Source organism: Bos indicus x Bos taurus, chromosome 13 (assembly GCF_003369695.1).
Source record: "Bos indicus x Bos taurus breed Angus x Brahman F1 hybrid chromosome 13, Bos_hybrid_MaternalHap_v2.0, whole genome shotgun sequence".
Lineage (NCBI taxonomy): Eukaryota > Metazoa > Chordata > Mammalia > Artiodactyla > Bovidae > Bos > Bos indicus x Bos taurus.
Window position 1 is genome coordinate 35,052,952 of NC_040088.1, and position 27,901 is coordinate 35,080,852.

At 40.7% G+C, this 27,901-nt stretch overlaps 1 protein-coding gene and 1 long non-coding RNA gene across 4 annotated transcripts in view; one reads left to right on the forward strand and one right to left on the reverse strand.

Annotated features, from left to right (window-relative positions):
• Positions 1-4,430: 4,430 nt before the first annotated feature.
• LOC113903359 lies at positions 4,431-8,494 on the reverse strand. Its single transcript, XR_003514086.1, has 2 exons — positions 7,914-8,494; positions 4,431-4,659 (listed from the first exon to the last, which is right to left on the reverse strand). It is a non-coding gene; the product is annotated as an uncharacterized LOC113903359 (long non-coding RNA).
• Positions 6,414-27,901, forward strand: part of FERMT1 (fermitin family member 1) — a 61,258-nt gene continuing 39,770 nt past the window's right edge. Inside the window, exons 1-5 of one of the 3 annotated variants that reach the window (XM_027559396.1) lie at positions 6,414-7,103; positions 18,665-18,833; positions 21,094-21,327; positions 24,247-24,393; positions 25,739-25,952. In XM_027559396.1, the coding sequence (XP_027415197.1) occupies positions 18,683-18,833; positions 21,094-21,327; positions 24,247-24,393; positions 25,739-25,952 (746 nt within the window). In that variant the 5' untranslated portion in view covers positions 6,414-7,103; positions 18,665-18,682. Of the gene's footprint in view, positions 7,104-7,169; positions 7,240-7,379; positions 7,626-18,664; positions 18,834-21,093; positions 21,328-24,246; positions 24,394-25,738; positions 25,953-27,901 lie in introns of those variants that run through there. The other 2 variants (XM_027559397.1, XM_027559395.1) reach the window with 2 other exon arrangements.

Genomic DNA, 27,901 nt, shown 5'->3' on the forward strand with positions numbered 1-27,901 from the left:
TTAGAAAAATTAAGGGTTATGACTATTCTCACACTCAGCATTCTGAATTTTCCAAAATCATACTTGCTACTATAATAATAGCTAGTGTTTATTGAATATATATTACTAGAAAGGAGGACAGAAATCACTCCAATATTTCTAGAGCACCTTACACCTATATTGAGATTTGGAAAGAACTTGCTGTGACCCTTTTCCTATTGGCCTGGTGTAAACTGTCACATTTTCCCTGTGGTACAGTCTGGGAAAATTGATAAATTCCTAGAGATTCACCTAAGTGACAATTCCTCCTCTTCTTTCATCCCTTACCTGTGAGCAAAAATGCAGAGAAGTAAGCACAGTCTTACCGCACTGGGATGAGATGCAACACCTTCAGAGTCTCCAATTCCTCCTCTTTATTGGAGAACAGCCGTCTTTCTTATTTACTTATTACTGTAGTAAAGTTTCAGGCTCTATGCTTGGGGAATATCCTTTCATTTCACAGCACCTTATGAGATGGGTATTAATAGTCCCATTTTATAGAACCAGAAACTGAAGCTCAGAGATCCAGACTAAAATTTGCCCGACCCTTCTCATGTGTAATGTCAGCAGTACCAGAATGTGAACACAGATTTGTCAGTTTTCAAATCCTGAACCACCATTCTGTAAAGTCACTGCCAAGATGAGAATATTAGATATGGTCCCCAAACCCCAATCTAGTTCAAAAACTCTGAGTTACAATACCAGAAAAGTAAACAATCCAATCAAAAAGTGGGGGAAAGACCTAAACAGACATTTCTCCAAAAAAAGACATACAGATGGCTAACAAACACAAGAAAAAATTATTATTAGAGAAATGAAAATCAAATGAAAATGAAAACTACAATGAGATATCACCTCACACCAGTCGGAATGAACATCATCAAAAAGTCTACGAACAATAAATGCTAGAAAGGGTGGAGAGAAAAGGGAACACCCTTGCATTGTTGGTGGGAAAGTAAATTGATACAGTCACTATGGAAGATGGTATGGATATTCCTTAAAAAAACAAGGAATAAAATGACCATATGACCCAGCAATCCCACTCCTAGGCATATACCCTGAGGAAACCAAAATTGAAAAAGAGACACGTACCCCAATATTCACTGTAGCACTTTTACAATAGCTAGAACATGGAGGCAACCTTGATATCCATCAACAGATGAATGGATAAAGAAGTTGTGTTAAATATACACAATGGAATATTACTCAGCCATAAAAAGGAACACATTTGAGTAGGTTCTAATGAGGTGGATGAACTTAGAGCTTACAGAGTGAAATAAGTCAGAAAGAGAAAGATAAATATCGTATGCTAACACATATATACAGAATCTAGAAAGATGTTATTGATGAATTTATTGGAAAGGCAACAACAGAGAAACAGACATCACAAACAGACTTATGGACATGGGGAGAGGGGAGGAGAGGGTGAGATGTATGGAGAGAGTAACATGATAACTTACATTACCATATGCAAAATAGATAGCCAATGGGAATTTGCTGTATGTCTCAGAGAATTCAAGCAGGGGCTCCCCCTAGAGGGATGGGATGGGGAGGGAGATGGGAGGGAGGTCCTAGAGGGAGGGGACATATATCAACCTAAGGCTGATTTGTGTTGATGTTTGACAAAAAAAGCAGCAAAATTCTGTAAAGCACTTGTCCTTCAACTAAAAAATAAATTAATTTTTTTAAAAACTTGAGTTACAGCAAACAACCACCTGCACATGACATTTTCTCTACCTGCTCCCTGGAAGGTCATGGCTGGATCCAGAACCTCAGTTCTCCTTCTCTTTTTAGTGAGTTGCCTCAGGGTCAGAGCATGCTCCTATTGTTATCTTCCTCCTTCTCCTCATTTTGAATAATCTTGGTCTTATAGGAAAGTTATGAAAAGTACACAGAGAACTTGTATACCCTTGTACATAGTCACAATAAAATTATGGAAATCAGGAAATTAGCATTCTAATAATACTATTAACTAATCCACTGCCCTATTCACATTTCACAGACTTTCCCTACTGACATCTGCTCTCTGTTGCAGGATTAAATCTCACACGGCATTTGTCTCTTTGCTGCTGCTGCTGCTAAGTCACAGGACTCTGTGCGGCCCCATAGACGGCAGCCCACCAGGCTCCCCCGTCCCTGGGATTCTCCAGGCAAGAACACTGGAGTGGGTTGCCATTTCCTTCTCCAAAGCAGGAAAGTGAAAAGTGAAAGCGCACTCGCTCAGTCGAGTCCGACTCTTAGCGACCCCATGGACTGCAGCCTACCAGGCTCCTCCGTCCATGGGATTTTCCAGTCAAGAGTACTTAGTCTCCTCCAATCTGACACAGTCTCAGTTTTTCTGTCTCTCATTGTCACTTTTGAAACATATTAATGATTTATTTTATAAAAAATGTGAAAGTGAAGTCGCTCAGTCATGGCTGGCTCTTAGCAACCCCATAGACTGTCGCCTACCATAGACTATAGCCTACAGGCTTCTCCATCCATGGGATTTTCCAGGCAAGAGTACTGGAGTGGGTTGCCAATTCCTTCTGCAGGGGATCTTCCGGACTCAGGGATCAAACCTGGGTCTCTCACATTGCAGGTAGACACTTTACCCTCTGAGCCACCAGGGAAGCCCCTTATTTTGTAAACTATCCTTCAATTTGGGTTTGTCTGATATTTTTTCATGATTAAATTGAGGTTATATATTTTGGTCAAGAATACCATGGAAGTGATGCTGTGTCTTCTCAGGTATGCAAGGTCAGTATGCATTATTACAGATGATGCTTATTTTGATCACTTGATTAAGGTGACAACTACCAGTTTTTTCCATTCTAAAATTATAATGTATCTTGTAGGGAGATACTTTGAAACTAAAACTATCCTGTTTCTCATCATACTTTTACTCATTTATTTTCTAATCCTTTCTTTCCTAGGATTACTAGATGTGGAAACTTCAAATACATCTTGTCTTTGCATCTTACTCACTTCCAAATTAAAGTTGTGCTTGTGTGTACCCGAGCAAAAGGGTCTAGGTCGCAGGCCTGTGCCCCAGCTGCAAAGGAGGTTGGAAATTTGAGTTCTGATTTCTAGACTGAAAGAATTTCTACAAATGTAAAGAAGACTTTCCAAGGGTAGTAGACAATGATGACTATGAATGATGTCCACTATCAAAATATTTTAGAGTGAAAAAACAAAACACAGGAAAAAAATATATGTATAGAATATTACCACTTGTATAAAAGCTAAATAGTCTACTCACACAGACTATCTCTGGAAGGTTCAAGATGAAACTGCTGCTGCTAAGTCACTTCAGTCGTGTCCAACTCTGTGTGACCCCATAGACGGCAGCCCACCAGGCTCCCCTGTCCCTGGGACTCTCCAGGCAAGAACACTGGAGTGGGTTGCCATTTCCTTCTCCAATGCATGAAACTGAAAGGTGAAAGTGAAGTCGTTTAGTTGTATCCGACTCGTAGCCATGAAACTAGTAACAGTTTTTTCCAGAGAAGGGAACTTAATATTATCAAGAGAAGATGAAGACAGTTATCAGAGTATATTCTTTTGTACCCTTTGATTTAAATGGATGAAAAGGAAGGAGGTCTGGCATGCTGCAGTCCATGGGGCCGCAGAGAGTCAGACACAACTTGGCAACTGAACAACAGTAACAACAAAGGAAGGAAGAAGAAAGAAAGAAGGAGGGAAGGAGAGGGAGGAAAGCACAATCTTTCTTGCTCTTCTCACTCAACGGTGGCCTGCAACAAGATCTCCTTTGCCCTTCCTCACTATCTTTACATTGTACTTGTCCACAGACCAGGACATACCTCTTTGCCCACTCAGGGAGAACATTTTAGAACTTGTCTGAGCATAGAAAGTACTTATTACCCACCCAACTGGAAAGGAGGGTGTAGCTGCAATAGGCACATTGTGATTTTTTTTGCATTAAATAGAACACAAACATGAATACAGCTACTGAGTCTCAAGGACTCAGTGAAAACAAAAATACATTTTCAGTGACTGTTGCCTTTTCTTAGTTGCCAGACTAGTGACACATTTATGAGCTGAATGCGCAATACAGAAATTTACATTGAGTAATGGCTTATTTGTTTTGTCAAATAAAACCATCAATCAGGGGAAAAAAATCCCTCTTTTCTCTTTCTAACATTTTTCGAATTTTCTCTAAGTCAAGCATATAGAATTCTTTAAACTGTGCTGGATCATCTGGTAGAAGTGAAAATGTATTAGCAGAAGAAGGTCATTTGTGTCTAACAAGTTAAAGTAGCTAGGATGGTCAAAGGCCCTCTACTGGTTTATTTCCCTTTTCTGTTCAGTGAATAAGAACATGGCCACATCAATCATCCACTCCAGTGTGCTTGTTACCAAGTCCGAGCTCACACCACTGGCCAGGCAACAGGCCAATAAATCAAGAGATGAGCTGTTGGGACAAAGAATAGCAACTTTATTTGGAAAGTCAGCATGTTAAGAAGATGATGGACTGGCAATCCAAAGAACCATCTTCCCAGCATTAGAATTCAGCCTTCTTTTATCCCAAAAGAGGAGGCCTGTGTCTGGTTGTTTCAAACTTCTTGGTACTAGAATCCTTTGTGCTTGCAGCTGTCCAAGTAGGTCAGGTCACCATGTTTATGTAAATATTCAACAAGGTTCCTGTAAACCAAAAAGTTTCCACAACTTTTTGTCTCTATATGAGTGAAAAATGTTGTATCTTTAAAGGGGGGAGGAGCCTTGAAAATGGGCTATCCTGTATATTTTAGGTTTGTTCTTTTCTGTTATACCTTTATAGTCCACATGATAATGCAGACCTGACTAACTTACCTATTGAGGGTAATGATTTTCAGTCCAGCTCTGCAGTACTATAAGTATCTGATAATAGTTATTGTTTCAATATTTGCACTGTGAACCTGGAAATTTTTGAGATGAGGAAATATATCTCCTGAAGCACAATAACTATTTACTAACTAAAAAATATACCTTAAAACTGTTTTCTAGAGACTACAAGTTATTATCAGAGAAGGCAATGGCACCCCACTCCAGTACTCTTGCCTGGAAAATCCCATGGATGGAGGAGCCTGGTAGGCTGCAGTCCATGGGGTCGAGAAGAGTCAGACACGACTGAGCAACTTCACTTTCGCTTTTCACTTTCATGCATTGGAGAAGGAAATGGCAACCCACTCCAACGTTCTTGCCTGGAGAATCCCAGGGACGGGGGAGTCTGGTGGGCTGCCGTCTATGGGGTTGCACAGAGTCGTTCACGACTGAAGCAACTTAACAACAACAACAACAACAGGTTATTATAGGCAACTATCAAACTTCCAATTCTATCTCAAAAAACCATCTCTGAAGCCTTTTCTAAAGCTCCCCACCATGCCACACACCTGGGAGAGGTACACACCACTCCTCCATATTCCCTCGGATCTGAAGATAAAGTCTGTGCCTACTCTGAGTATTTTCAGCACTTGTTTCAGTGTCTAGCTCACAGTAATACCATGGATGAATGAATAAATAATCTTATTCATTGCTTGATGAACATGTGTGGATTAAATAACAGACTCAAAGTGTTGATTCTGCTTGTTTTTAAGAAGAATTCAAGCAAGCATTGCTTGTTAATATATTATGAAATTTTGAAGTCGAAAATATACTTTTTAATACGCTTGTAAATCAGAACCTTAGAGGATGAATTGAACTATCACAATAATAAGCAAGTACTAAAAAAAAAAAAAAAAAAACCTAAGACATTCAATATAGATGAAACTCAAAAACAATGCTAAACAAAAGAAACTAGACACAAAATAATATATATCATCCAATTCCATTTATATATGGTACAGATATCAGCAAAAACCCATTTAAGGATTTGAAGTCAGGATAATGGCTACTCTTGGTGAGTGGTGGTAGTATTAAAAACTAAAAGGTGAGATTAAGGGGCTTCTGAGGACTTGCAAAGTCCTGTTTCTTCATCTGGATGTTCATTTCACAGATGTGTCCAGCATGTGAAAATTCATCAGCTATATATTCTTGATTTGTGTTCTTGCATATAAAAGCATATTTCAATGAAAAGCTTAAAAAGGAATTTAGGCCAAGCAGAAAGCTTAAAACCAGTTAAATTCTTTAGCGCAATCTAGATATTTTCAACTAAAATAGAAAACCAATTTGGTGCAGAGAAAGCCATCACTACTTATGATCGTTTCCAAAATCCTGAAGACAGTCTATACTCTAATCAGTCATGCACAGTCTCCAGAAAGCAAGTCTTAGACACTCTCTACTCCAAATAAGTGCATATTTGCTCAGTTGGTATTAGGTATGCAAGAAAGTGGAACCAGATGACAGTTGACCACATTCCTATAGTTGACAAACTACCAAATTAGGAAATTCAGTTTCAAATTTTTAATCATTTTAATTCTAAAACCCCATATTTTCTGCTGTTTGTTCAACTGGCCTTTTAAAATTAAATGTAAAGTACTTTCAGAACCATAATAATGGCTGAATATGGTAATGCCAAGCAAAAACAAGGATTCCACTTCTAAATTTTGCAATATTTTAAATTAAACATAAGTTATCAGAAGCTTTATGTACTTGATGAAAATCGGTAAAGACTGTATTACTGCATGAAACTCCTCCATGGACTGAAATTCGGGTGGTGGGAATCCCTTTACCCATTTTACAAATGAGAAAACTATAATTTCCTGTTTTATAACCCTGTATCCTCAAAGCTCAGACTCAGGCCTGGTGCGCAGTAAATACTCAACAAAAGGTTTGGAGAGCTGTGCCAATTGCCCAAGGTCACCCACCCTTCCTGCTTCCTTCGGAAGTGAATCCGACAGGAAGGTGAGTGGAGGGCTGGGTGGTGAATCTGAGGTGAGCCACCCAGACTTCAGCGAGGGGAGCGGCCTTAGGTTGCCCAGGGATCTTCCAACGTGCGTGTTTGGGACGCCTCGCCCTTCTCAGAGGTTTACACCATCCTCTTACTCAGAGATGAACCACTTTTGTTTCTTCCAGCTGGCAACCACAGGTGCTCCGGGCTGAGGCAGTTGAGCGGAGGCAGTTGTTCTTGCCTAGAGCCAGGGCTGAGAGGAAGTGGATGCACCCGGGATGTGAGTGACGAGTACACCCGCAGGGCGGGGAAAGTAGCAGGATCTTAATCACCAGGCTAGTCCCGGGCGGGCCTCGGGGAACTGGGAAACGAGAGGCGGTCTAGAGAAGGGTGGGCAGGATGAGAGGTCGCAAGAGGTGCGTGGGTCTGAGCATCCGCCCCGGTTCTCCCCGCTGTCCCGCCGCGCGGCAGCCCAGAGACCACCATTTGTCCGTAAAGTCTGCAGAGCGCCCCCTCCCTGGGCAGTGGGACCTGGCAGGCTGGGGCTCGTCGTGCTGCTGCCTGCCCGCCGCGCTGGCCGGCCGTGCCCGGAGGGCCGCGCGGGGCGGAGACCAGTCGGCGGGGGCGGGCGCCAGTCTAGGCTGTAGGTCCGCGCGCAGCACTCGCCCGCAGAGCCTCGCGAAGCAGCCGCCGCCACCGCGCGCCCCCAGCTCGGCCTGGGTGGCCTCTGCCCGCGTCTCCAGGAGGGCAGCGGCACACGTGCCCGGCCGCGAGACCGCACGCCGCAGGCTTGAGAAAGGAAGTGAGTGCCCAGGAGCTGGGCCCCGGCGGGGACTGGAGACTGGCGGGGAAGGGAGGCTGCGATGGGCACCGCTGGTTCCCCAGACCCCCGCTCCTGCCTTTCTGCGGCTTCCTGCACATAAATAGCTGTTGAATTAAAAATCGCGTGATCAGCTTGTGACCACCTTCTCCAACCTTGAGCATCTGGCTGCGCAAAATAAACTCAGTCCAGCAGCGGTGCTGACCTTACGGGTAGGGAGGGGTTTCTACCCACCCACCACATTCCCCTGGGCCCCAGGACCTTGCATACCTGGCAAAAGACAGGCCAGTGGCCTTCGGACCCACTCACTCTCTGTTCTTCCAGAGGAAGCATTCGGTCTATTTCCCTCTCTGTCTCTCTGTCTGCCTGTGTCTGTCTGTCTTGACTGAGTTTTCTATAAAGGACCGCCGGAAGTGGGCCACTGGGTTTCCCCAGGGAAGGCAGGTGTGCTGGTGCGCTTTGCTTCTTGTTCTGATCTTTAACACACTAGGTCTGCTTTCCCAGCCGAAGTTTGAGGCTTTCCTCAACAAGCAACAGCTTGCTGCAGAAGTTCACTCTCGAAAAGAAAGGCGCAGAAAAGATAGGAGTGGAATGTGGGTAAACCAGATTGTCTAATTTTAGCCTGAATTTCGTTGTAAGGAAATCACTACCGCCTGTTTTTTAAATGAGAAATACTTTATTGCCCAGGTTAGATAAAGAAAAATCCTGATTGCTCCCAAAACAAGCAGCAAGGAGTCATTTTAAAAGTAAGGTTATTTTCTTTATGTACAAAACATTTTAAATAACAAAGCCTCAAAGCATAGCATTTAAAAAGCTGTAAGAATCTTAAAGTCAAATACTTCAATACCATGTTAAGAATTTGACAGTGAAAGAGGTATCTTTATTGTCTCCTAACTGGGAAAGATTTATGTTAGTTACAATGTTTGGTGAAGGTACTGAGAATTTAGCTCATAGTTTTAAGTGTTGTATTTCATATTAACTTTGTAATATTATCGAAAATATGTCCCAGAGTGCTGGTTGAGAGTTTGGAGTTAGAACCTGAATTTCTGTTTGCACTCCATGATCTAACTTGCTGTGTGACTTCTGATAAATTACCTAGCTTTTCTGTTTCCTCATTTCTAAATGGGATTGCTGAGAGGATGGAGATAACACAAGGATAGTAGTTATCCCAGAGTACATCATTCTGCATGATGTACACAATAAATAACACCTGAGGCTGAAGATGACAGTGAGGTGGTTAGGCCCAACATAATCACTGCATGACACTCCCCATGCAAGAAGTCTTGTATGTTCCTCTGTGCATTGGGAGGTGCAAACATTAGGATCCTTCTAGTCGCCTCTGAACTCTTGAAGTTGAGTGGAACAAATGAAATCTGTTCTAAGCCTGTTCAGATTTGCATTTATCTTGTGATTCTCTTTTGCTTACAAATGTGAACAGTGACACTGGTGGTTTAATTATTGCTTTTTATAATTTTTTTAACTTTTTAGTGAAATATAGTTGATGTACAGCATTATGTTACAGATGTACAACAGTGATTCACAATTTTAAAGGCTATACCCCATTTATACTTATAAAATATTGGCTATATTCCCTGTGTTATACAATATATCCTATAAGCTATAAAGGTTATTTGATACATGATAGTTTGTGGCTCTTAATTTCCCCTATTTTGCCCCTCCGTCCTTCCCTCTCCCCACTGGTAACCACTAGTTTTTCTCTATATATGTGTTCTCTATCTATATATCTGTTTCCTTTTTGTTATATTCAGTAGTTTATTATTTTAGAGTCCACATATAAGTGTTATCATACAGTATTATCTGTCTGCCTTATTTCACTTAGCATAATATCTTCCAAGTCCATCCATGTTGTTGGAAATGGCAAAATGTCATTCTTTTTTATGGTTGAATAATATCCCATTCCACATATTTATCCACTCATATGTTGATGGACACTTAAGCTGCTTCATATTTTGGCCATTGTAAATAATATCTTTACAATATGTATATTCTGTATCTTTTCAAATTGGTGTTTTGGGGGGATTATTTGTTTTGTTTTTTGATATATATCAGGAATGTCATTGCTGGGTCATATGCTAGCTCTATTTTTAGCTTTTTGAAAAACCTCCATACTGTTTTCCACACTGGCTACACCAATTTACATTTTCACCAACAGTGTATTGAAGGTTCCCTTTTCTCCATGTCCTCACCAACGTTTGTTATTTCTAGTCTTTTTGATCATCGCCATTCTGACAGGTATGAGACTGTATCTCACTGTGGTTTTAATTTGCATTTCTCTGGCGATTAATGATGTTGAGCATCTTTTCTTGTGCCTGTTGGCCATCTATATGTCTTCTTTGGAGAGATGTTTATTTAAGTCTTCTGCCCATTTTTTGAGCGGGTAGGGTTTTTTTAATTGAGCTGTATAAGCTGTTCGTATGTTTTAGAAATCAATCCCTTGTCTGTCACATCTTCTACAAATATTTTCTCCCATTCTATATGTTGTCTTTTTGTTTTGTTTATAGCTTCCTTTGCTGTACAAAAGCTTTTACATCTAATTAGGTCCCATTTGTTTATTTTTGCTTTTATCTCATTTGCTTTAGGAGACATACAAAAAAAAATGTTGTTACCATTTATGTCAAAGGTGTTCTGTCTATGGTTTCTTCTAGGAGTTTTATGGTTTCTGGTTACATTTAGATCTTTAATCCATTTTGAATTTTTGTATATAGTGTTAGAGAATATTCTAATTTCATCCTTTTACATGTAACTGTCCAGTTTTCCCAGTAGTACTTATTGAAGAGACTATCTTTTCTCCATTGTATATTCTTGGCTCCTTTGTTGTAGAATAATTGACCATAAGTGTGTAGGTTTAGTTTTGAGCTCTCTGTTCTATTCCATTGATCTAAGTGTCTGTTTTTGTGCCAGTCCCATACTGTTTTGAGTACTATCAGATCAGATCAGATCAGTCGCTCAGTCGTGTCCGACTCTTTGAGACCCCATGAACCACAGCACGCCAGGCCTCCCTGTCCATCACCAACTCCCGGAGTTCACTCAGACTCACGCCCATCGAGTCAGTGATGCCATCCAGCCATCTCATCCTCTGTCGTCCCCTTCTCCTCCTGCCCCCAATCCATCCCAGCATCAGAGTCTTTTCCAATGAGTCAACTCTTCTCATGAGGTGGCCAAAGTACTGGAGTTTCAGCTTTAGCATCATTCCTTCCAAATAAATCCCAGGGCTGATCTCTTTCAGAATGGACTGGTTGGATCTCCTTGCAGTCCAAGGGACTCTCAAGAGTCTTCTCCAACACCACAGTTCAAAAGCATCAACTCTTCAGTGCTCAGCCTTCTTCACAGTCCAACTTTCACATCCATACATGACCACAAGAAAAACCATAGCCTTGACTAGACGAACCTTTGTTGGCAAAGTAATGTCTCTGCTTTTGAATATGCTATCTAGGTTGGTCATAACTTTCCTTCCAAGGAGTAAGTGTCTTTTAATTTCATGGCTGCAGTCACCATCTGTAGTGACTTTGGAGCCCAGAAAAATAAAGTCTGACACTGCTTCCACTGTTTTCCCATCTATTTCCCATGAAGTGATGGGACCGGATGCCATGATGTTTGTTTTCTGAATGTTGAGCTTTAAGCCAACTTTTTCACTCTCCACTTCCACTTTCATCAAGAGGCTTTTGAGTTCCTCTTCACCTTCTGCCATAAGGGTGGTGTCATCTGCATATCTGAGGTTATTGATATTTCTCCCAGCAATCTTGATTCCAGTTTGTGTTTCTTCCAATCCAGCGTTTCTCATGATGTACTCTGCATATAAGTTAAATAAACAGGGTGACAATATACAGCCTTGACGAACTCCTTTTCCTATTTGGAACCAGTCTGTTGTTCCATGTCCAGTTCTAACTGTTGCTTCCTGACCTGCATACAGAGTTCTCAAGAGGCAGATCAGGTGGTCTGGTATTCCCATCTCTTTCAGAATTTTCCAAAGTTTATTGTGATCCACACAGTCAAAGGCTTTGGCATAGTCAATAAAGCAAAAATAGATGTTTTTCTGGAACTCTCTTGCTTTTTCTATGATCCAGCAGATGTTGGCAATTTGATCTCTGGTTCCTCTGCCTTTTTGAAAACCAGCTTGAACATCAGGAAGTTCACAGTTCACATATTGCTGAAGCCTGGCTTGGAGAATTTTGAGCATTACTTTACTAGTGTGTGAGATGAGTGCAATTGTACGGTAGTTTGAGCATTCTTTGGCGTTGCCTTTCTTTGGGATTGGAATGAAAACTGACCTTTTCCAGTCCTGTGGCCACTGCTGAGTTTTCCAAATGTGCTGGCATATTGAGTGCAGCACTTTCACAGCATCATCTTTCAGGATTTGGAATAGCTCAACTGGAATTCCATCACCTCCACTAGCTTTGTTCGTAGTGATGCTTTCTAAAGCCCATTTGACTTCACATTCCAGGATGTCTGGCTCTAGGTGAGTGATCACACCATCGTGATTATTTGGGTCGTGAAGATCTTTTTTGTACAGTTCTTTTGTGTATTCTTGCCATCTCTTCTTAATATCTTCTGCTTCTGTTAGGTCCATACCATTTCTGTCCTTTATCGAGCTCATCTTTGCATGAAATGTTCCTTTGGTATCTCTGATTTTCTTGAAGAGATCCCTAGTCTTTCCCATTCTGTTGTTTTCCTCTATTTCTTTGCATTGATCGCTGAAGAAGGCTTTCTTATCTCTTCTTGCTATTCTTTGGAACTCTGCATTCAGATGTTTATATCTTTCCTTTTCTCCTTTGCTTTTCTCTTCTCTTCTTTTCACAGCTATTTGTAAGGCCTCCCCAGACAGCCATTTTGCTTTTTTGCATTTCTTTTCCATGGGGATGGTCTTGATCCCTGTCTCCTGTACAATGTCACGAACCTCATTCCATAGTTCATCAGGCACTCTATCAGATCTAGTCCCTTAAATCCATTTCTCACTTCCACTGTATAATCATAAGGGATTTGATTTAGGTCATACCTGAATGGTCTAGTGGTTTTCCCTACTTTCTTCAATTTAAGTCTGAATTTGGCAATAAGGAGTTCATGGTCTGAGCTCCTGGTCTTGTTTTTGCTCCTGGTCTTGTTTTTGCTGACTGTATAGCCTTATAGTATAATCTGAAATCAGGAAGCATGATTCCTCTAGCTCTGTTCTTCTTTTTCAAGCTTGTTTTCACTATTTGTGGTTTTTTGTGTTTCCGTACAAATTTTTTAATTATTTGTTCTAGATCTGTGAAAAATGCCTTTGTTATTTTTATAGGGATCACACTAAATCTGTAGATTTCCTTGCATAGTATCATCATTTTAACAATATTAATTCTTCCAACCCATGAACATGGTATATCTTTCCATCTGTTTGTATTAGCTTCCATTTCTTTCATCAGTGTCTTGTAAATAGACCCAAGTACAGATCTTTTACCTCCTTAGATTGTTTTATGACTAAGTATTTTATTATTTTAGATGTAGTGGTAAGTAGGATTGTTTCCTTAATTTCTCTGATAGTTCATTGTTAGTATACAGAAATGCAACAGATACTATATATATATATACATATATATGTGTGTGTGTGTGTGTGTATAGTATCCTGCAATGTTACCAAATTCATTGATTAGCTCTAGTAGTTTTCTGGTGGCATCTTTAGGGTTTTCTATATATAGTGCCATGTCATCTGCAAACAGTGACAGTTTTACTGCTTCCTCTCCAGTTTGGCTTCCATTTATTTCTTTTTCTTGTCTTACTGCTGTGGCTAGGTCTTCCAATACTATGTTGTATAAAAGTGGCTATAGTGAGAATCCTTGTCTTGTTCCTGATCTTTTATTTATTTATTTATTTATTTATATGCATCAGGTCTTAGTTGCAACACGTGGGATCCTTCATTGCCTCACAGGGACTCTAGTTGTGGCATGCAGACTTCAGTAGTTGCAGCATGTGGGCTCTCTAGTTTTGGCACAGAGGCTCTGGAGTGCACAGGCTCAGTAGTTGCTCCAGGGTATGTGGGATCTTGTTCCCCTACAAGGGATCAAACCTGTGTCCCCTTTATTGCAAGATGGATTCTTAACCACTGGACCACCAGTGAAGTCCCTGTTCCTGATCTTACAGGGAAATGCTTTTACCTTTTCATCACTGAAAATGATGTTTGCTGTGGGTTTCTCATTTATGACCTTTATTATGTTGAGGTAGGTTTCCTCTATGCCCACTTTCTTGAGAGTTTTTACTATAATTAGTGGTTGGTGGTTTAGTTACTAAGTTATGTCCAACACTTGTGACCAAATGGACTGGAGCCTGCTAGGCTCCCTTATCCGCGGGATTTAGTGCTTAATATTAAAAATAATGTTCCTCAGAGGTCACCATGGTCCTAGCTTAATACTGATCTAATTAGGTTGAAGGGAGGAACTGAGTCCTGGAGCTAATTTTTTTTAAGTGGCTGTTGTGACTTAAGAGTTTAAGATGAAGACTAGCATCAGCTGGAGTATGTTATGAATGCAGGGTTTCCACATCATTCCCAGATCTGCTGACTAGAAACTGCATGTTAATAAGATCCTGCTGAATAGAATCTGCATATAAATAAGATTTACAGGGTTCCTGTGCACTTTCCCTTAGAGAGACCCTTTCCCAAGCCCTTTGCATACACTGATGGTTTTCAAGAACAGGCCTTATGAAAACAGGGATTTCTTATAAGCTGTCTTTACCTAGCAAAGTGAAACAGGTTTGTCATCACTTAAATGACTGATTTTTATTTCAAATCTTAAAATAGCCAGAAGAGGTATTATCATTTTCTTCCTACTTAAGAGAGAGCTGACATTTTTAAGTTCTGCAAATTTGGGATTCCAGTCTTCCTATTATACTCAAAACACTCAGTTGTGATACTGCTTAGCTTCATTCATCCTAGTTCCTCCAATGATGGGACACTGTGGCTTTGAAGCACTCACCCCATCTGCACTTTGAAGAGTGGGATTGTATGTCTATCACTCCTGTTTTAAATATTTTCCCAAAAGTGTGTCCAAAAACTTATATGACATATATAATATAAAATGGTAACTCAAGTAAGTTGAATATGTGCTGCCCCTGGCCACCCTGGGGCTGATCCACCACTCAAGAGCAGAGGGCCCCTCTCACCTTCTCTGCTGCTGCAGGTCACCCTGGAGCTGATCCCCCACCGCTGCCAAGCTCTGGCCCCAGCCTCTCCTCTCCTCCTGCTCTGTGCTAGGAATTGGTGGTGCTGGTCACTACCCTGCTCCCATCTCTGTCTCCAGTGTGATCTCTGTGAAGCTGCTTCCCAGGCTGCAAGTGCCTCTTCAGGCTGCTGCTGCCATGTTGTCCTGTGGACATCCAGTCTACCAGAGAAGGGAATGGCAAAGACCCCTAAGGAGGCCTTACAGAAACTGAGAAAAGAAGGGAAGCGAAAGGCAAGGAGGAAGGGAAAGATATACGCAACTGAATGCAAAGTTCCAGAGAATAGTAAGGAGAGACAAGAAAGCCTTCTTAAGTGTACAATGCAAAGAAATAGAGGAAAACAATAGAATTGGAATGACTAGAGATCTCTTTAAGAAAACTGGAGATAGCAACGGAACATTTCATTGCAAAGATAGGCACAATAAAGGACAAAAATGGTAAGGACCTACAAAAGCAGAAGAGGTTAAGAAAAGGTGGCAAGAATACACGGAAGATGGTGTGATCACTCACCTAGAGCCAGCCATCCTGAAATGCGAAGTCAAGTGGTCCTTAGGAAGCATCACTACAAACAAAGCTAGTGGAGGTGATGGAATTCCAGCTGAGCTATTTCAAATCCTAAAAGATAATGCTGTGAAAGTGCTGCACTCAATATGCCAACACATTTGGAAAACTCAGCAGTGGCCATAGGACTGGGAAAGGTCAGCTTTCATTCCAGTCCCAAAGAAAGGCAATGCCAAAGAATATTCAAACTGCAACAAAATTGCACTCATCTCAATGCTAGCAAAGTAATGCTGAAAATTCTCCAAGCCAGGCTTCAACAGTACATGAACTGTGAACTTCCAGATGTTCAAGCTGAATTTAGAAAAGGCAGAGGAACCAGAGATCAAATTGCCAACATCTGTTGGATCATTGAAAAAGCAAGAGAGTTCCAGAGAAACATCTACTTCTGCTTTATTGACTATGCTAAAGCCTTTGACTGTGTGGATCACAACAAACTGTGCAGAATTCTTAAAGAGATGGAAATACCAGACCACTTTATCTACCTCCTGAGAAATCTGTATGAAGGTCAAGAAGCAAGAGTTAGAACCGGACATGGAACAGACTGGTTCCAAATTGGGAAAGGAGTACATCAAGGCTGTATATTGTCACCCTGCTTGTTTAACTTATATGCAGAGTACATCATATGAAATGCTGGGCTGGATGAAGCACAAGCTGGAATCAAGACTGCTGGGAGAAATATCAATAACCTCAGATATGCAGATGACACCCCCCTTATGGCAGAAAATGAAGAAGGACTAAGAGCCTCTTGATGAACATGAAAGAGGAGAATGAAGAACTTGGCTTAAAACTCAACATTCAAAAAACTAAGATCATGGCATCTGGTCCTATCACTTCATGGCAAATAAATGAGGAAACAACGGAAACAGTGACAGACTATTTTCTTGGGCTCCAAAATCACTGCAAATAATGATTGCAGCCATGAAGTTAAAAGACGCTTGGTCCTTGGAAGAAAACCTATAACCAACCAAGAAAGCATATTAAAAAGCAGAGACATCACTTTGCTGACAAAGGTCTGTCTAGTCAAAGCTATGGTTTTTCCAGTAGTCATGTATGGATGTGAGAGCTGGACTATAAGGAAAGCTGAGTGCCAAAGAATAGATTCTTTTGAACTATGGTGTTGGAGAAGATTCTTGAAAGTCCCTTGTACTGCAAGCAGATCAAACCAGTCAATCCTAAAGGAAATCAATCCTGAATATTCATTGGAAGGATTGATGCTGAAGCTGAAGCTCCAGTACTCTGGACACCTGATGAGAAGAACTGACTCATTAGAAAAGACCCTGATGGTGGAAAAATTGAAGGCGGAGGGAGAAGGGGATGACAGAGGATGAGATGGTTGGATGGCATCACTGACTCGATGGACATGAGTTTGAGCATGTTCCAGGAGTTGGTGATATACAGGGAAGCCTGGCCTGCTGCAGTGCATGGGGTCACAAAGAATCAATCGGACATGACTAAGCAACTAAACTGAACTGATACACAGAGTTCAGTTCAGTCACTCAGTCGTATCCAACTCTTTGGGACCCCATGGCTGCAGTCACCATCTGGAGTGATTTTGGAGCCCCAAAAAATAAAGTCTACCACTGTTTCCACCATTTCTCCATCTATTTGCCATGAAGTGATGGGACCAGATGCCATGATCTTCGTTTTCTGAATGTTGAGCTTTAAGCCAACTTTTTCACTCTCCTCTTTCACTTTCATCAAGAGGCTCTTTACTTCTTCTTCACTTTCTTCCACACACAGAAGATACACAGAAGAACTGTATTAAAAAGCTCTGAATGACCTGGGTAACCATGATAGTGTGGTCACTGCCCTAGAGCCAAACATCCTGGGAGTGTGAAGTCAGGTGGGCCTTAGGAAGCATCACTGTGAACAAAGCTAATGGAAGTAATAGAATCCCAGCTGAACTGGAATGATGCTGTTAAAGTGTTGCACTCTTAGCCAGCAAATTTGGAAGACTTTGCAGTGGGCACAGGCCTGGAAAAGGTCAATTTTCATTCCAATCCCAAAGAAAGGCAATGCCAAAGAATGTTCAAATTACTGTACAATTGCACTAATCTCAATGGTAGCAAGATTATACTCAAAATCCTATGCAGTAGGCTTCAGGAGTATGTGAGCCAAGAAATTCCAGATATACAAGCTGGAATTATAAAAGGCAGAGGAACCAGAGATCAAATTGCTGACATTTGTTGGACCATGAAGAAAGCAACGGAATTCAAATGAAACATCTGCTTCATTAACTATGCTAAATCCTTTGACTGTGTGGTTCACAACAAACTGTGGGATATTCTTAATGAGATAGATGTACCAGACCACATTACCTGCCTCCTGAGAAACCTGTATGCAGACCAAGAAGCAACAGTTAGAACTGGACATGGAACAATGGACTGGTTCCAAATTACGAAAGGAGTATGTCAAGGGTGTATATTGTCACCCTGCTTATTTAACTTAAATGCATCATACAACATGCTGGGCTGGGTGACTCACAAGCTGGAATCAAGATGGGCATGTGGATGGACATGAGTTTGAGCAAGCTTCGGGAGATGGTGAAGGACAAGGAAGCCTAGCATGCCTAGCATACGACCATGGGATCACAAAGAGAAGGGCATGAGTTAGTGACTGAACAACAAGAACAAATTATTAATGACCTGTATCTCTTATGTGCTTAAGATAAAACTACATGTTATATGACTAAAAAAGAAACTTTTTTGTTCTGTTTTTTTTTTTTTTTAATTTTTCATACCAGAAAATGTCCTTACTATTTTATGGGTGAATGTAATAATACCTATGTATAGATATTCTTTTTAAAATCAATTCTATTTAAGTATAATATGCATATAATAATATGCATCAAAGTATACATTTCAATTCAATGCATTTTATTGTATGCAAATTATGCTTCAATAAATGTGATTTTTTTTTATGTCAAGGATTGTCGTGATTTGTTGCCTATTGCTAAAGTAGTTCATAGAAAGTCAAGAAAAGTCAGGAGAAAGGGATGGATGCATTGGGCAGACACAGAAAATAAATAGATAGGTAGACCTGGGAGGGTAGAAAGTTTAAAGTACAAGAGATTTAGAAGAGATCATTTTTATAAGACTTTTTGTCTTTAAAGTTAAGATGCTGAATTTAATATCAGGAACTCTGCAGCATTTTTGAGGAAGGGACTAAAAATGAGAGAAAAGAAAGTTTTGCTCTGCAGAGTCTACCTGATGAGCCTCAGTTTCCTTCTGGTCTGTCTGCCTTTTTTCATGTAGACACCTGTATTTGCCACAATGCTCTCATCCAGTGACTTTGCATCTGCTTCTTGGGAGCTTGTGGTCCGAGTTGATCATCCAAATGAAGAGGAGCAGAAGGACATCACACTGAGAGTGTCTGGAGACCTGCACATTGGGGGAGTGATGCTCAAGTTAGTGGAACAGATAAGTAAGTTGCTGCTTATTTATGGTTTCTCTACATTTGAAACCCTCTGTGTTGCATCATCACTGAATGACTGAACTAGGCTGTCTGACTATCTAAGTTTTTCTGATCATCCATCTTGCAATGGCCCCTTTCTGCAGGAAGAAGAGAAATGGAGCCCTGAAGGAGCCCAAACAACCCCCTGACCCCCTCTGTCGAAACTTGGTAGCAAACTGAAGCTCCCCAGTAGGTGTAATAACCTATTTGCACTGGAATGAGGTCACCCTCCATGGTGACATCTAGGGTAACCTTAGACCACGCCTGGGGCCTTAGACTGTTATGTGATTTTTTTGTCAATGCTTGATTGCTCTGTGAACAAGCAGCCTGGTGCCAGTGTCCTTACCCACCGTTTGCTACTAGCCCTTGTTTAAACAAGGAAAGAAGTCTTCAGGGTCAGAGTCTTAACATCAGGAGTCAACATGATGGACCTAGAATTTAATAATGTTTTATTTTCTTTGCATTTATTTTTTTGTCTTCCATTTAAGACCACAGATGTTGGCTTTTCACTTATACTAGTGATATAAAGTATTTTTAAGTTGTCTTCATTGGAATATGATATACATACAAAAAGTGCAATTATCAGAAGTGTATAGTTCAGTGAATTTTCACAAAGTCATATAACCACCACCCAGATCAAGATATAAAACAGTACCTGTTCCCCCACCCAAGTCCCACATCTGACACCTCCCAGCCACTGTCCCACTAAGGGTAGCTACTACCCTGAATTGTAACTCCAAAGGAATAATTTTACTTGTTTTCAAACTGTATATACGTGGAATTACACAGGATAATATACCCTCAAGCATCTGCTTTCTTTCATGCCACATTATGTCTGTGAGATTTATCCATTTTATTGCATATAGTTTGGGTTCTTTGATTCTCATTGCTGTATAATATTCCATTATATGATTTTTTTTCCCACAATTTATCCATTTACCTGATGGTTTATGGATATTGGGTTCTTTACATATGGGGGCTTTTATAGATAGTACCTGTCTTAAGTAAGTATAGGCATTTCTGTTGGACATATAGATCAGGGAAAATTTACTGAATCATAGGACTTTCCAAAATAGTTACAGCATTACAGCATTTATGCCACACTGTGCTGTGCAGTCGCTTCAGTCATGTCTGACTCCTGTGACCCCGTGGACTATAGCCCGCCAGGCTCCTCTGTCTATGGGATTCTCCAGGCAAGAATACTGGAGTGGGTTGCCATGCCCTCCTCCAGGGAATCTTCCCAGCCCAGGGACTGAACCCACATCTCCTGCATTGCAGGCAGATTCTTTACCACGAAGCCACTGGGGAAGCCTACAGCATTTATACTTCTACTAATAGCACTGAGAGAAAGGTTTTCTAATTTAAAAAGAGAGAAAGAGGGAGAAGCCATTTTTTAAGTAAAAGTACTGATGGCTCTTAATTTAGCAAAATAAAAGATTGAATATGACTCTAACATTGGCAAAGGGGAAAGATTCAATCTTGATGCCAAGGGGCACTGAGGAAGTGGAAGGGTTCAGTGTTGATGCTACCATTGAGAAATAAAATATTCAGCTCTGATTTTAGTGTTATCAGTTTTGGAAACTGGTAATGCCGTGGTCCTGATAAGAGGTGGACATTCCTGAGAAGGGTGAAATGTAAACTTCTCAGTAGTTCTGTGTGCACTTTGACTGGAAGCTTTTGATATTCCCTTGTGAGCCGGTGTCTGAAGGATTCATCTGTTTTCCCTCGTTGTGGTGGTGATGTTGGTGGTGTGTGGGCTTCTCTAGTTGTAGCACATGGGCTTAGTTGCCCCACAGCAGGTGGGTTCTTAGTTCCCTGACCAGGGATCAAACCCACGTGCCCTGCATTGGAAGGGGGATTCTTAACCACCAGACCACCAGGGACCTGGAAGGATCCATTTCTATTCGAGAAATCATCTTGATTAAATAAAGCCTTGCTTCTGGCACTGAGGGACTTGGGAGAAGACAACTTTAGCATTTCATCGTGAATAAAAGTTGTATGTTTCTGTTCCTTCCATAGTATTTAAATATAAAGAAGGTAAGGTTCAGTCGGTCTTCTAGCTGCCTTGTCTTAGGGACTTTGACAAGAAGCCAAGAATGATGGAGGCTTGGGTTGTAGGAAGATGAGAGTGGAAGACCAGCATTGGTTTTGGTTTTGCACATGCAGGACTTGACTCCAGGGTGCAAGTGCTTGCTCTCACTTTACTGAGATCTGTTCTCTATTCTTGCAGACATAGCCCAGGACTGGTCAGACTTTGCCCTTTGGTGGGAACAGAAACATTGCTGGCTTCTGAAAACACACTGGACTCTGGACAAATGTGGGGTCCAGGCAGACGCAAAGCTTGTCTTTACCCCTCAGCATAAAATGCTTCGCCTGCGCCTGCCGAACATGAAGACAGTGCGACTGCGAGTCAGCTTCTCGACTGTGGTCTTCAGAGCTGTCAGCGACATCTGCAGAGCCCTGAGTGAGTCCCCACAGGCGGGCACCTCTGCCCTCTGTACTCTCAGCAAAAGAGGACAGGAAAATACACGCACTTCTGCCCACAACTGCTTGGCTTTACATCCCTTATTAGGAGCACAGTTTTCAAGCCCAGTTCTGGGGACTTGAGCCATTTAAGTGAAGTTAAACCAGATGGAACATTATCAGAATAAATCAGGTTCATTTTCCCAAAGCTTAAAGCTATTTCAAAAGAGACTTGTAAACAGAAAAGACAACTCCATTAAGATTTCCACCCCAAAACTCATTTCCCTAAGCCATACTGAAATTGTTATATTGAAGACAAACGAAAAGAGTTCCATTAAATCATTATCACCATAGAGCTGATATGTCTATGTTGTTCTTGAGATAATGGTGATGCAGTATCCTAATTGCTTCCCTAACACTTGGCTCCAGTAAATAACTCTGTCCATAAACATCATTTGTGGAGTTTATTTTAAGCAGAAAAGTACACTTAATTATGGATCAAAAATTTTAACAGCCTTTAGGGACAACACTGCCCAAACCATTTCTTCTTTCTGGGACTTCCATAATAGTAGCAAACTCTGGGTCAGGAAGTATATTTTTTGAAAGTGTGTAGGTATACTCTTGAGTTCCAAGGCTAATATTTAGGATTTGAACACAGTATACACACTATGTGAGTGGGTGATCTATCTTCCCCATTAAACTGTACACTGCTTATTCATTCCTTCAGCAAATATATATTTTGACTTGGCAGGCACTATGGTAAGTGCTAGAGATTGGTTAGCAATAAAAATAATCGAAACCCTCTGCCCTCCCTGAGCTTCCATTGTAGCATACAGAGACAGAAAATAAATCATGTAAAAAATAAGATGTTAAAAGAGGGTAGGTAATGGAGGAAAAAAGGGAAAAAGTCTAATAATATACACAGTATTGAGAGTGCCAGTAATGAGTGGTGCAGGCTGGTATGGTATTATATAGGATGAAGACAGCCGTTTCTTGAGCATGTCTGTTCCTAACACTTAGCACAATGCCCAACACATATCACCTGCTTAGTAACTGTTTGCTGACCAGACAAATGATTGGAAGCTTCCATTACAAAAGGTAAGTTCCAGAATTTTTCCTTGATGCATGGTGAGCAAATGATATAAGCACAAGGTACCTGGCTTTCAATAATATTCTAATGAAAATTTGAAAACAGTAAATGAGTAAATAAAACGTACATTTCAGACACCACAGTGGACTAGAAACACACATCATGGCTAGGGTCAAAAACTTGAAGTTTTTAAATAGAAGCATTCATACATTCTTTTCTTTCCAGATTACACCTTCATGGTAGCTCTAAATGACTCAACTTGGCATTTCTAATAATCACTTTTTTTTTGACCAAGATGCACAGCATGTAGGATCATAGTTCCTCAATGAGGGATTGAACTTTGAACCTATGACCCCTGCAGTGAAAGTTCCAAGACCTAACCACTGAACCTCCAGGGAATTCCCTAATAATCACTTTTTATATCTGACCAACTGAACTTAAATCTAGCAATAGGATGATTTTTTTTTTCTCTCAAAGAAAAGACAAGATACAAACCTTGGGCTTAGGTATCAGTGAGGTTTTTGTTTTGTTTTGTTACTAATGCTTCCACTAGAAATTTTTATTTGTCTCCTGGTTTTGTGTATAAATTATGCATTTGGAATGGTTACAGGTGTGTGTTGCAACCTGACAGTCAGGCTTGTTTACTGGCAGCTCAACTGCCAGATTCAACCTCAGCTGAACTAAGAGGTGGGGATACCTGTGGAATTAGTGCATTTACCTCCAGGAAAGCTGCCCAGAGATTCTAACATCCACATTCCTTGATTTTTACCTGGGATCATAACAGCCCAGTGTACAATCAGTTCTAATTGGAAATGGCAGTTAGAAGTATATTTGAGTAATGGAGGACAGTGGGGACTATCTTCTTAGCTTGAGTTTTCCAGAAGAAGACCTGAGATAAGAATTCAAGTATAAATATTATTTATTTAGAAGGTTATGCCAGGAAACACTGGCTGGGAGTGGTAAAGTGAGACTGGAAAGAGAAGGCCACTAATAAGTGAGTGTCACTAATCAGCTCACACTACGGACAGCTGGGGCCCTCTGGGAAGCGGTGTGGTCATGCCTTGGAGCTGTGCAACCAAGGGGTGAGGGACCTGGGGTGTTAATATACCATTCCACCAGTCACTGAGTTATTGAGGGCTGCTCTTGAGGAGTGTTAACTCTCTGAACTCATGTGACCTGTTGCATCTCTGTCTGGGGAGTGAGGACTCTGGCATCCAGAGCAGGCCCTTGGATAAAGAGATACATCCTAGCTACCACTGGAAGGAGGTCAGAGTGCACCAAAATGGGGAGGGCCAGGAGATGGACAAGGTGCCTAGGATGTCTGCCACAGGGATGGAAGAAGCCACTTGGCAGAGAAAAGCTCTGAGGGTCACTGGCCCATAAAGAAATAGATGGAGTCCTTGCTGGTTGCTTAAAAACCTAAAAACAGAAAAGGAAGGGGGAAAGGAAAGAAGGAAGGAGGGAGGGGGAAACTGCTAGTAAGTAAATGACACAAGAACAGCGAAATACTAGGAAAGGTTTAAGGGGGTGGCGAGCATGGGAAGGGGCCACCATACTAGCATTGAATATGTTTGAAATAGTTTCACAACAGATTTAAAAACAAACTAGAAATGTTCCTAGAATGAATCTCCCTCCACTGTTTGATCTCTACACACCCATTTTGGGGGCCACTGATCTTCAATTTCTTCAAAAGGAATGTCATTTAGTTCCATTTACTTCTCAGGAATTTTTTGAGAAATGGTTTCACATGCCCAACATGACTCAAAGTCTTAGAAGGAATTTTCTTTTTACTTCTTGCTTTTCTTTTTTCTTTTTTATATTTATTTTTAGATATTAGAAGAGCAGAAGAATTGTCGTTATTAAAGCCTTCAGGTGAATATTTTAAAAAGAAGAAGAAAAAAGACAAAAATAATAAGGAGCCCATAATTGAAGATATTTTAAACCTGGAGGGTTCTCCAACAATTTCAGGTCCATCTGGTAAGATTCATGATAGGTGTTTCATTATTTTAATTTATTATTAAATCCAAGAATTTCTTAAATTCTTAAGTCTCAAGAACTCTCCTTTTCTCTACTTAGCCTTTCCTCCTCTCTCCCTAAACAAGGACTAAAATTAAGGATTCCGGTGATAAGGAAAGAATATCCAACTAATTTTAGAACAGAAATTTTTTAATAAGGTGTGTTATATAGCTCATTATTTTAATTGTATATATTATGTTGCTGATGAATGAAAAACTTTCACAGAATTGACCATGAATTTGTGGGATAAGGAAATTTGTTAGATCATTCAAATATACTTCTCTTCCTGATTCTACCTTCACATGACTCTTTTCTGAACTCAATTTAAATCTTGCATTGGGTATGTAACAGGAGAGGCAGTAAAAACTAGAAAAGTGTCATCCTTTTATTTTTACAGACATACTCAGAGATACTGCAGACTGCTGTAATAAAGCGAGTTGCATAAAATTTTTTTTTTTGTTTCCCAGCACATATAAAAGTTATGTTTACACTATATTGCTACCATTAAGAGTGTAATAGCAGTATGTCTTTTTAAAATGTACATACCTTAATTTAAAATATTTTATTGCTAAAAATGCTAACATCATCTGAGCCTTCAGCAAGTCATTGTAGTAAAATGAAAGATCACTGATCACAGTGACAAATATAATAGTAATGAAAAAAAGGTTGAAATATTGGAGGAGTTACCAAAATGTAACACAGAGTCACAAAGTTAAAAATAAAAAAAGTTAAAAAACAAAAAAACGTATCTTCGAAGCATAGTGAAATGAGATATGCCTGTATATAAGAATGAATCTCTACCTTGCTTGCAACACTGAGAGTTTCTTGCATAGTACATTCCAGTACAAAGAATGAAAGGGATTATTATACTTCCCTTATGCAAATTAGAGTCAGATGATTTATAAACCATCAACTAGCTAAATTCCTTAAATTGGTAAGCATTGCAATTTAAGAGATTTGCCCAAAAATAAAGTATATGCATGTATTCTGTGAGAGCTCCAGTTTTCTAATAGTGCCAGAACGCACTACTGATATAAAAAATTTTTGAATTATTGAGAAGAAAATAGTCCTACATTTGTCTGGGTTGATTTTGGAAGATTTTACAGCCGATGAGTTTCCTAGCTTTCCAGGAACTAAATACCCAGACTGGAGTTTTACCTGTGTTTAACTTCTGCCATCATTCATCTGATTTTTCTAAATAATACAAACATTTAAGTTCAAAATCCATTTTAGTACAAGCAGTGTTGTTCTAAAGATTCTTATCCCAAATCTCATATCCTAGTTCGTACTTTCCTTTGCTTTGCAGTAAGTCCTGGCTTATACAGTAAAACCATGACCCCCACATATGACCCCATAAACGGAACGCCAGCATCATCCACAATGACTTGGTTCAGTGACAGCCCTCTGGCAGAACAAAACTGCAGCATCCTGGCATTCAGCCAGCCACCACAATCACCAGAAGCACTTGCTGATATGTACCAGTCTCGGTCTCTGGCTGACAAAGCCAAGCTTAACTCAGGGTAAGGACGTGACTTGTTTTACTTCTCTGTGAACTGATATTAATGTAGGAAGAGAGATGCTGCGGAGATGAGACAGGGAGGGGTTGTTCAGTTCTCAAGTCAGCACACCTAGGAATTGTATACTATTCACAAAGGTCAGCACTGATTTTAGCAACAAAAAAGACAAAATGTAGCCATTTGTCATTTCAATACATTTAAAGTGTGACAACATTTACACATTGGGTTAACTCAATGGTTTACTGGCTAGTGAATGCTAATTCTTTGTTCGGACACGTGTGCAAATTTTATGGGATGTAGATCAGCTTGTAAGTGGGCTGGTCCCCTCTGTGGCAGCAGGGGAGACCCAAGTGGCCCTGCTGTCTTTTGTAGAGCACCCCTTTTCCATTCTCCATTCCAATTAGTGAGTCCTTAAGCTTTGAAGTAGTCTCAGAAAATACACTCAAACTATTTCTCAAACCACCACTTATTTCATTCACTGTTGTCCAAGTAAAGTCACATTTGTTAGCATTCCACTCCCCCGGATCCTAGTTCATACTCTCCTTTGATCCCCTGAGATCAGACCCCATGTATGTCCATCTGTGTGTCCTGCTATGCTCTCATGCTCCCCATCCCCCCAACGTGCATGTTCATTCCTGTGTCGCTGCCTTGCCTCCAGCTTTCCCTCTGCTCCAGGACCCTCTCCTTCCCTCCTGCTCTACTGGCCTGTCCCTGTTTGTCCCATAAGGCCCAGCCACTTCCAGTCTTCTCAGAAGATCAGTCACTCCCTCAAGTCCTGTTCTACTGCTCCAGTGTCACCTTGTTTCTTTAATATGAGGCTTGGTTACCCCACTGACTGTCAGTTCCTTTCGGATGGAGACTGCATCTTGGTTATTCTTATTCTCCTACAGGGGAATATATGATTATATAATAGAATATTTTATATATAAATAAATAAAATCAATGTATATAAACATATAAAATACATAAAACATATAAACTGATCTTCTATATATTCATATATAGAAGTTCAAGCCATTTTCAGTGGTATTGGAGGGCCCTCATTCCCACCTCATTCATTGTTAACTTTTATTCTCTCCTCATCATTACCCAGTATTTATCTTTCAGACTCTAGAACTGTGCTGCCCAGTACAGGAGTCACCAGCAGCATGTGGACATTTACATTTATGTTTGAATATAATTAAAATTAAAACATGGCACTGCTGCTGCTGCTGCTGCTAAGTCGCTTCAGTCGTGTCCGATCTGTGCGACCCCATAGACAGCAGCCCACCAGGCTCCCCCGTCCCTGGGATTCTCCAGGCAAGAACACTGGAGTGGGCTGCCATTTCTTTCTCCAATGCATGAAAGTGAAAAGTGAAAAGTGAAGTCGCTCAGTCGTGTCCAACTCTTCATGACCCCATGGACTGCAGCCTACCAGGCTCCTCTGTCCATGGGATTTTCCAGGCAAGATTACTGGAGTGGGGTGCCATTGCCTTCTCCAAAACATGGCACTAGGCACATCTAAATCTTCAGTAGCCTCATGCAGTTAGTGGCTATTCAATTGGACTGGGCAATGTAGAAGATTTCCATAGTTACAGAAAGTTCTAGACAATAAGATAAAGCCACTTTGGGGTCAGATCACCTGGTGTGGAAGTGGTCAGCAGTCAGCAAGTGCACACAGCACAAGTAGGGGCAGCAGTCAGCAACTGCAGATTCTTATTCCAGCTCCACCAGGAGGCACAGGACCTTGAACATGTCATTTACTGTTACTGAGGCTCATTTTCATCATTGCTAAAACTAGGAAAATAATAACTGCCCTGGCTCCTTCACTGATTTACTCTAAAGTCAGTGAGAAAATACATAAATACAAAAAAACACTTAGAAAGCTGTGTGATAAAATGGAGGCACACGCTACTATCAAGTCATCTCCTTTACTGGGTTTAGATTATGTTACATACCCAGACTTTGTTCAA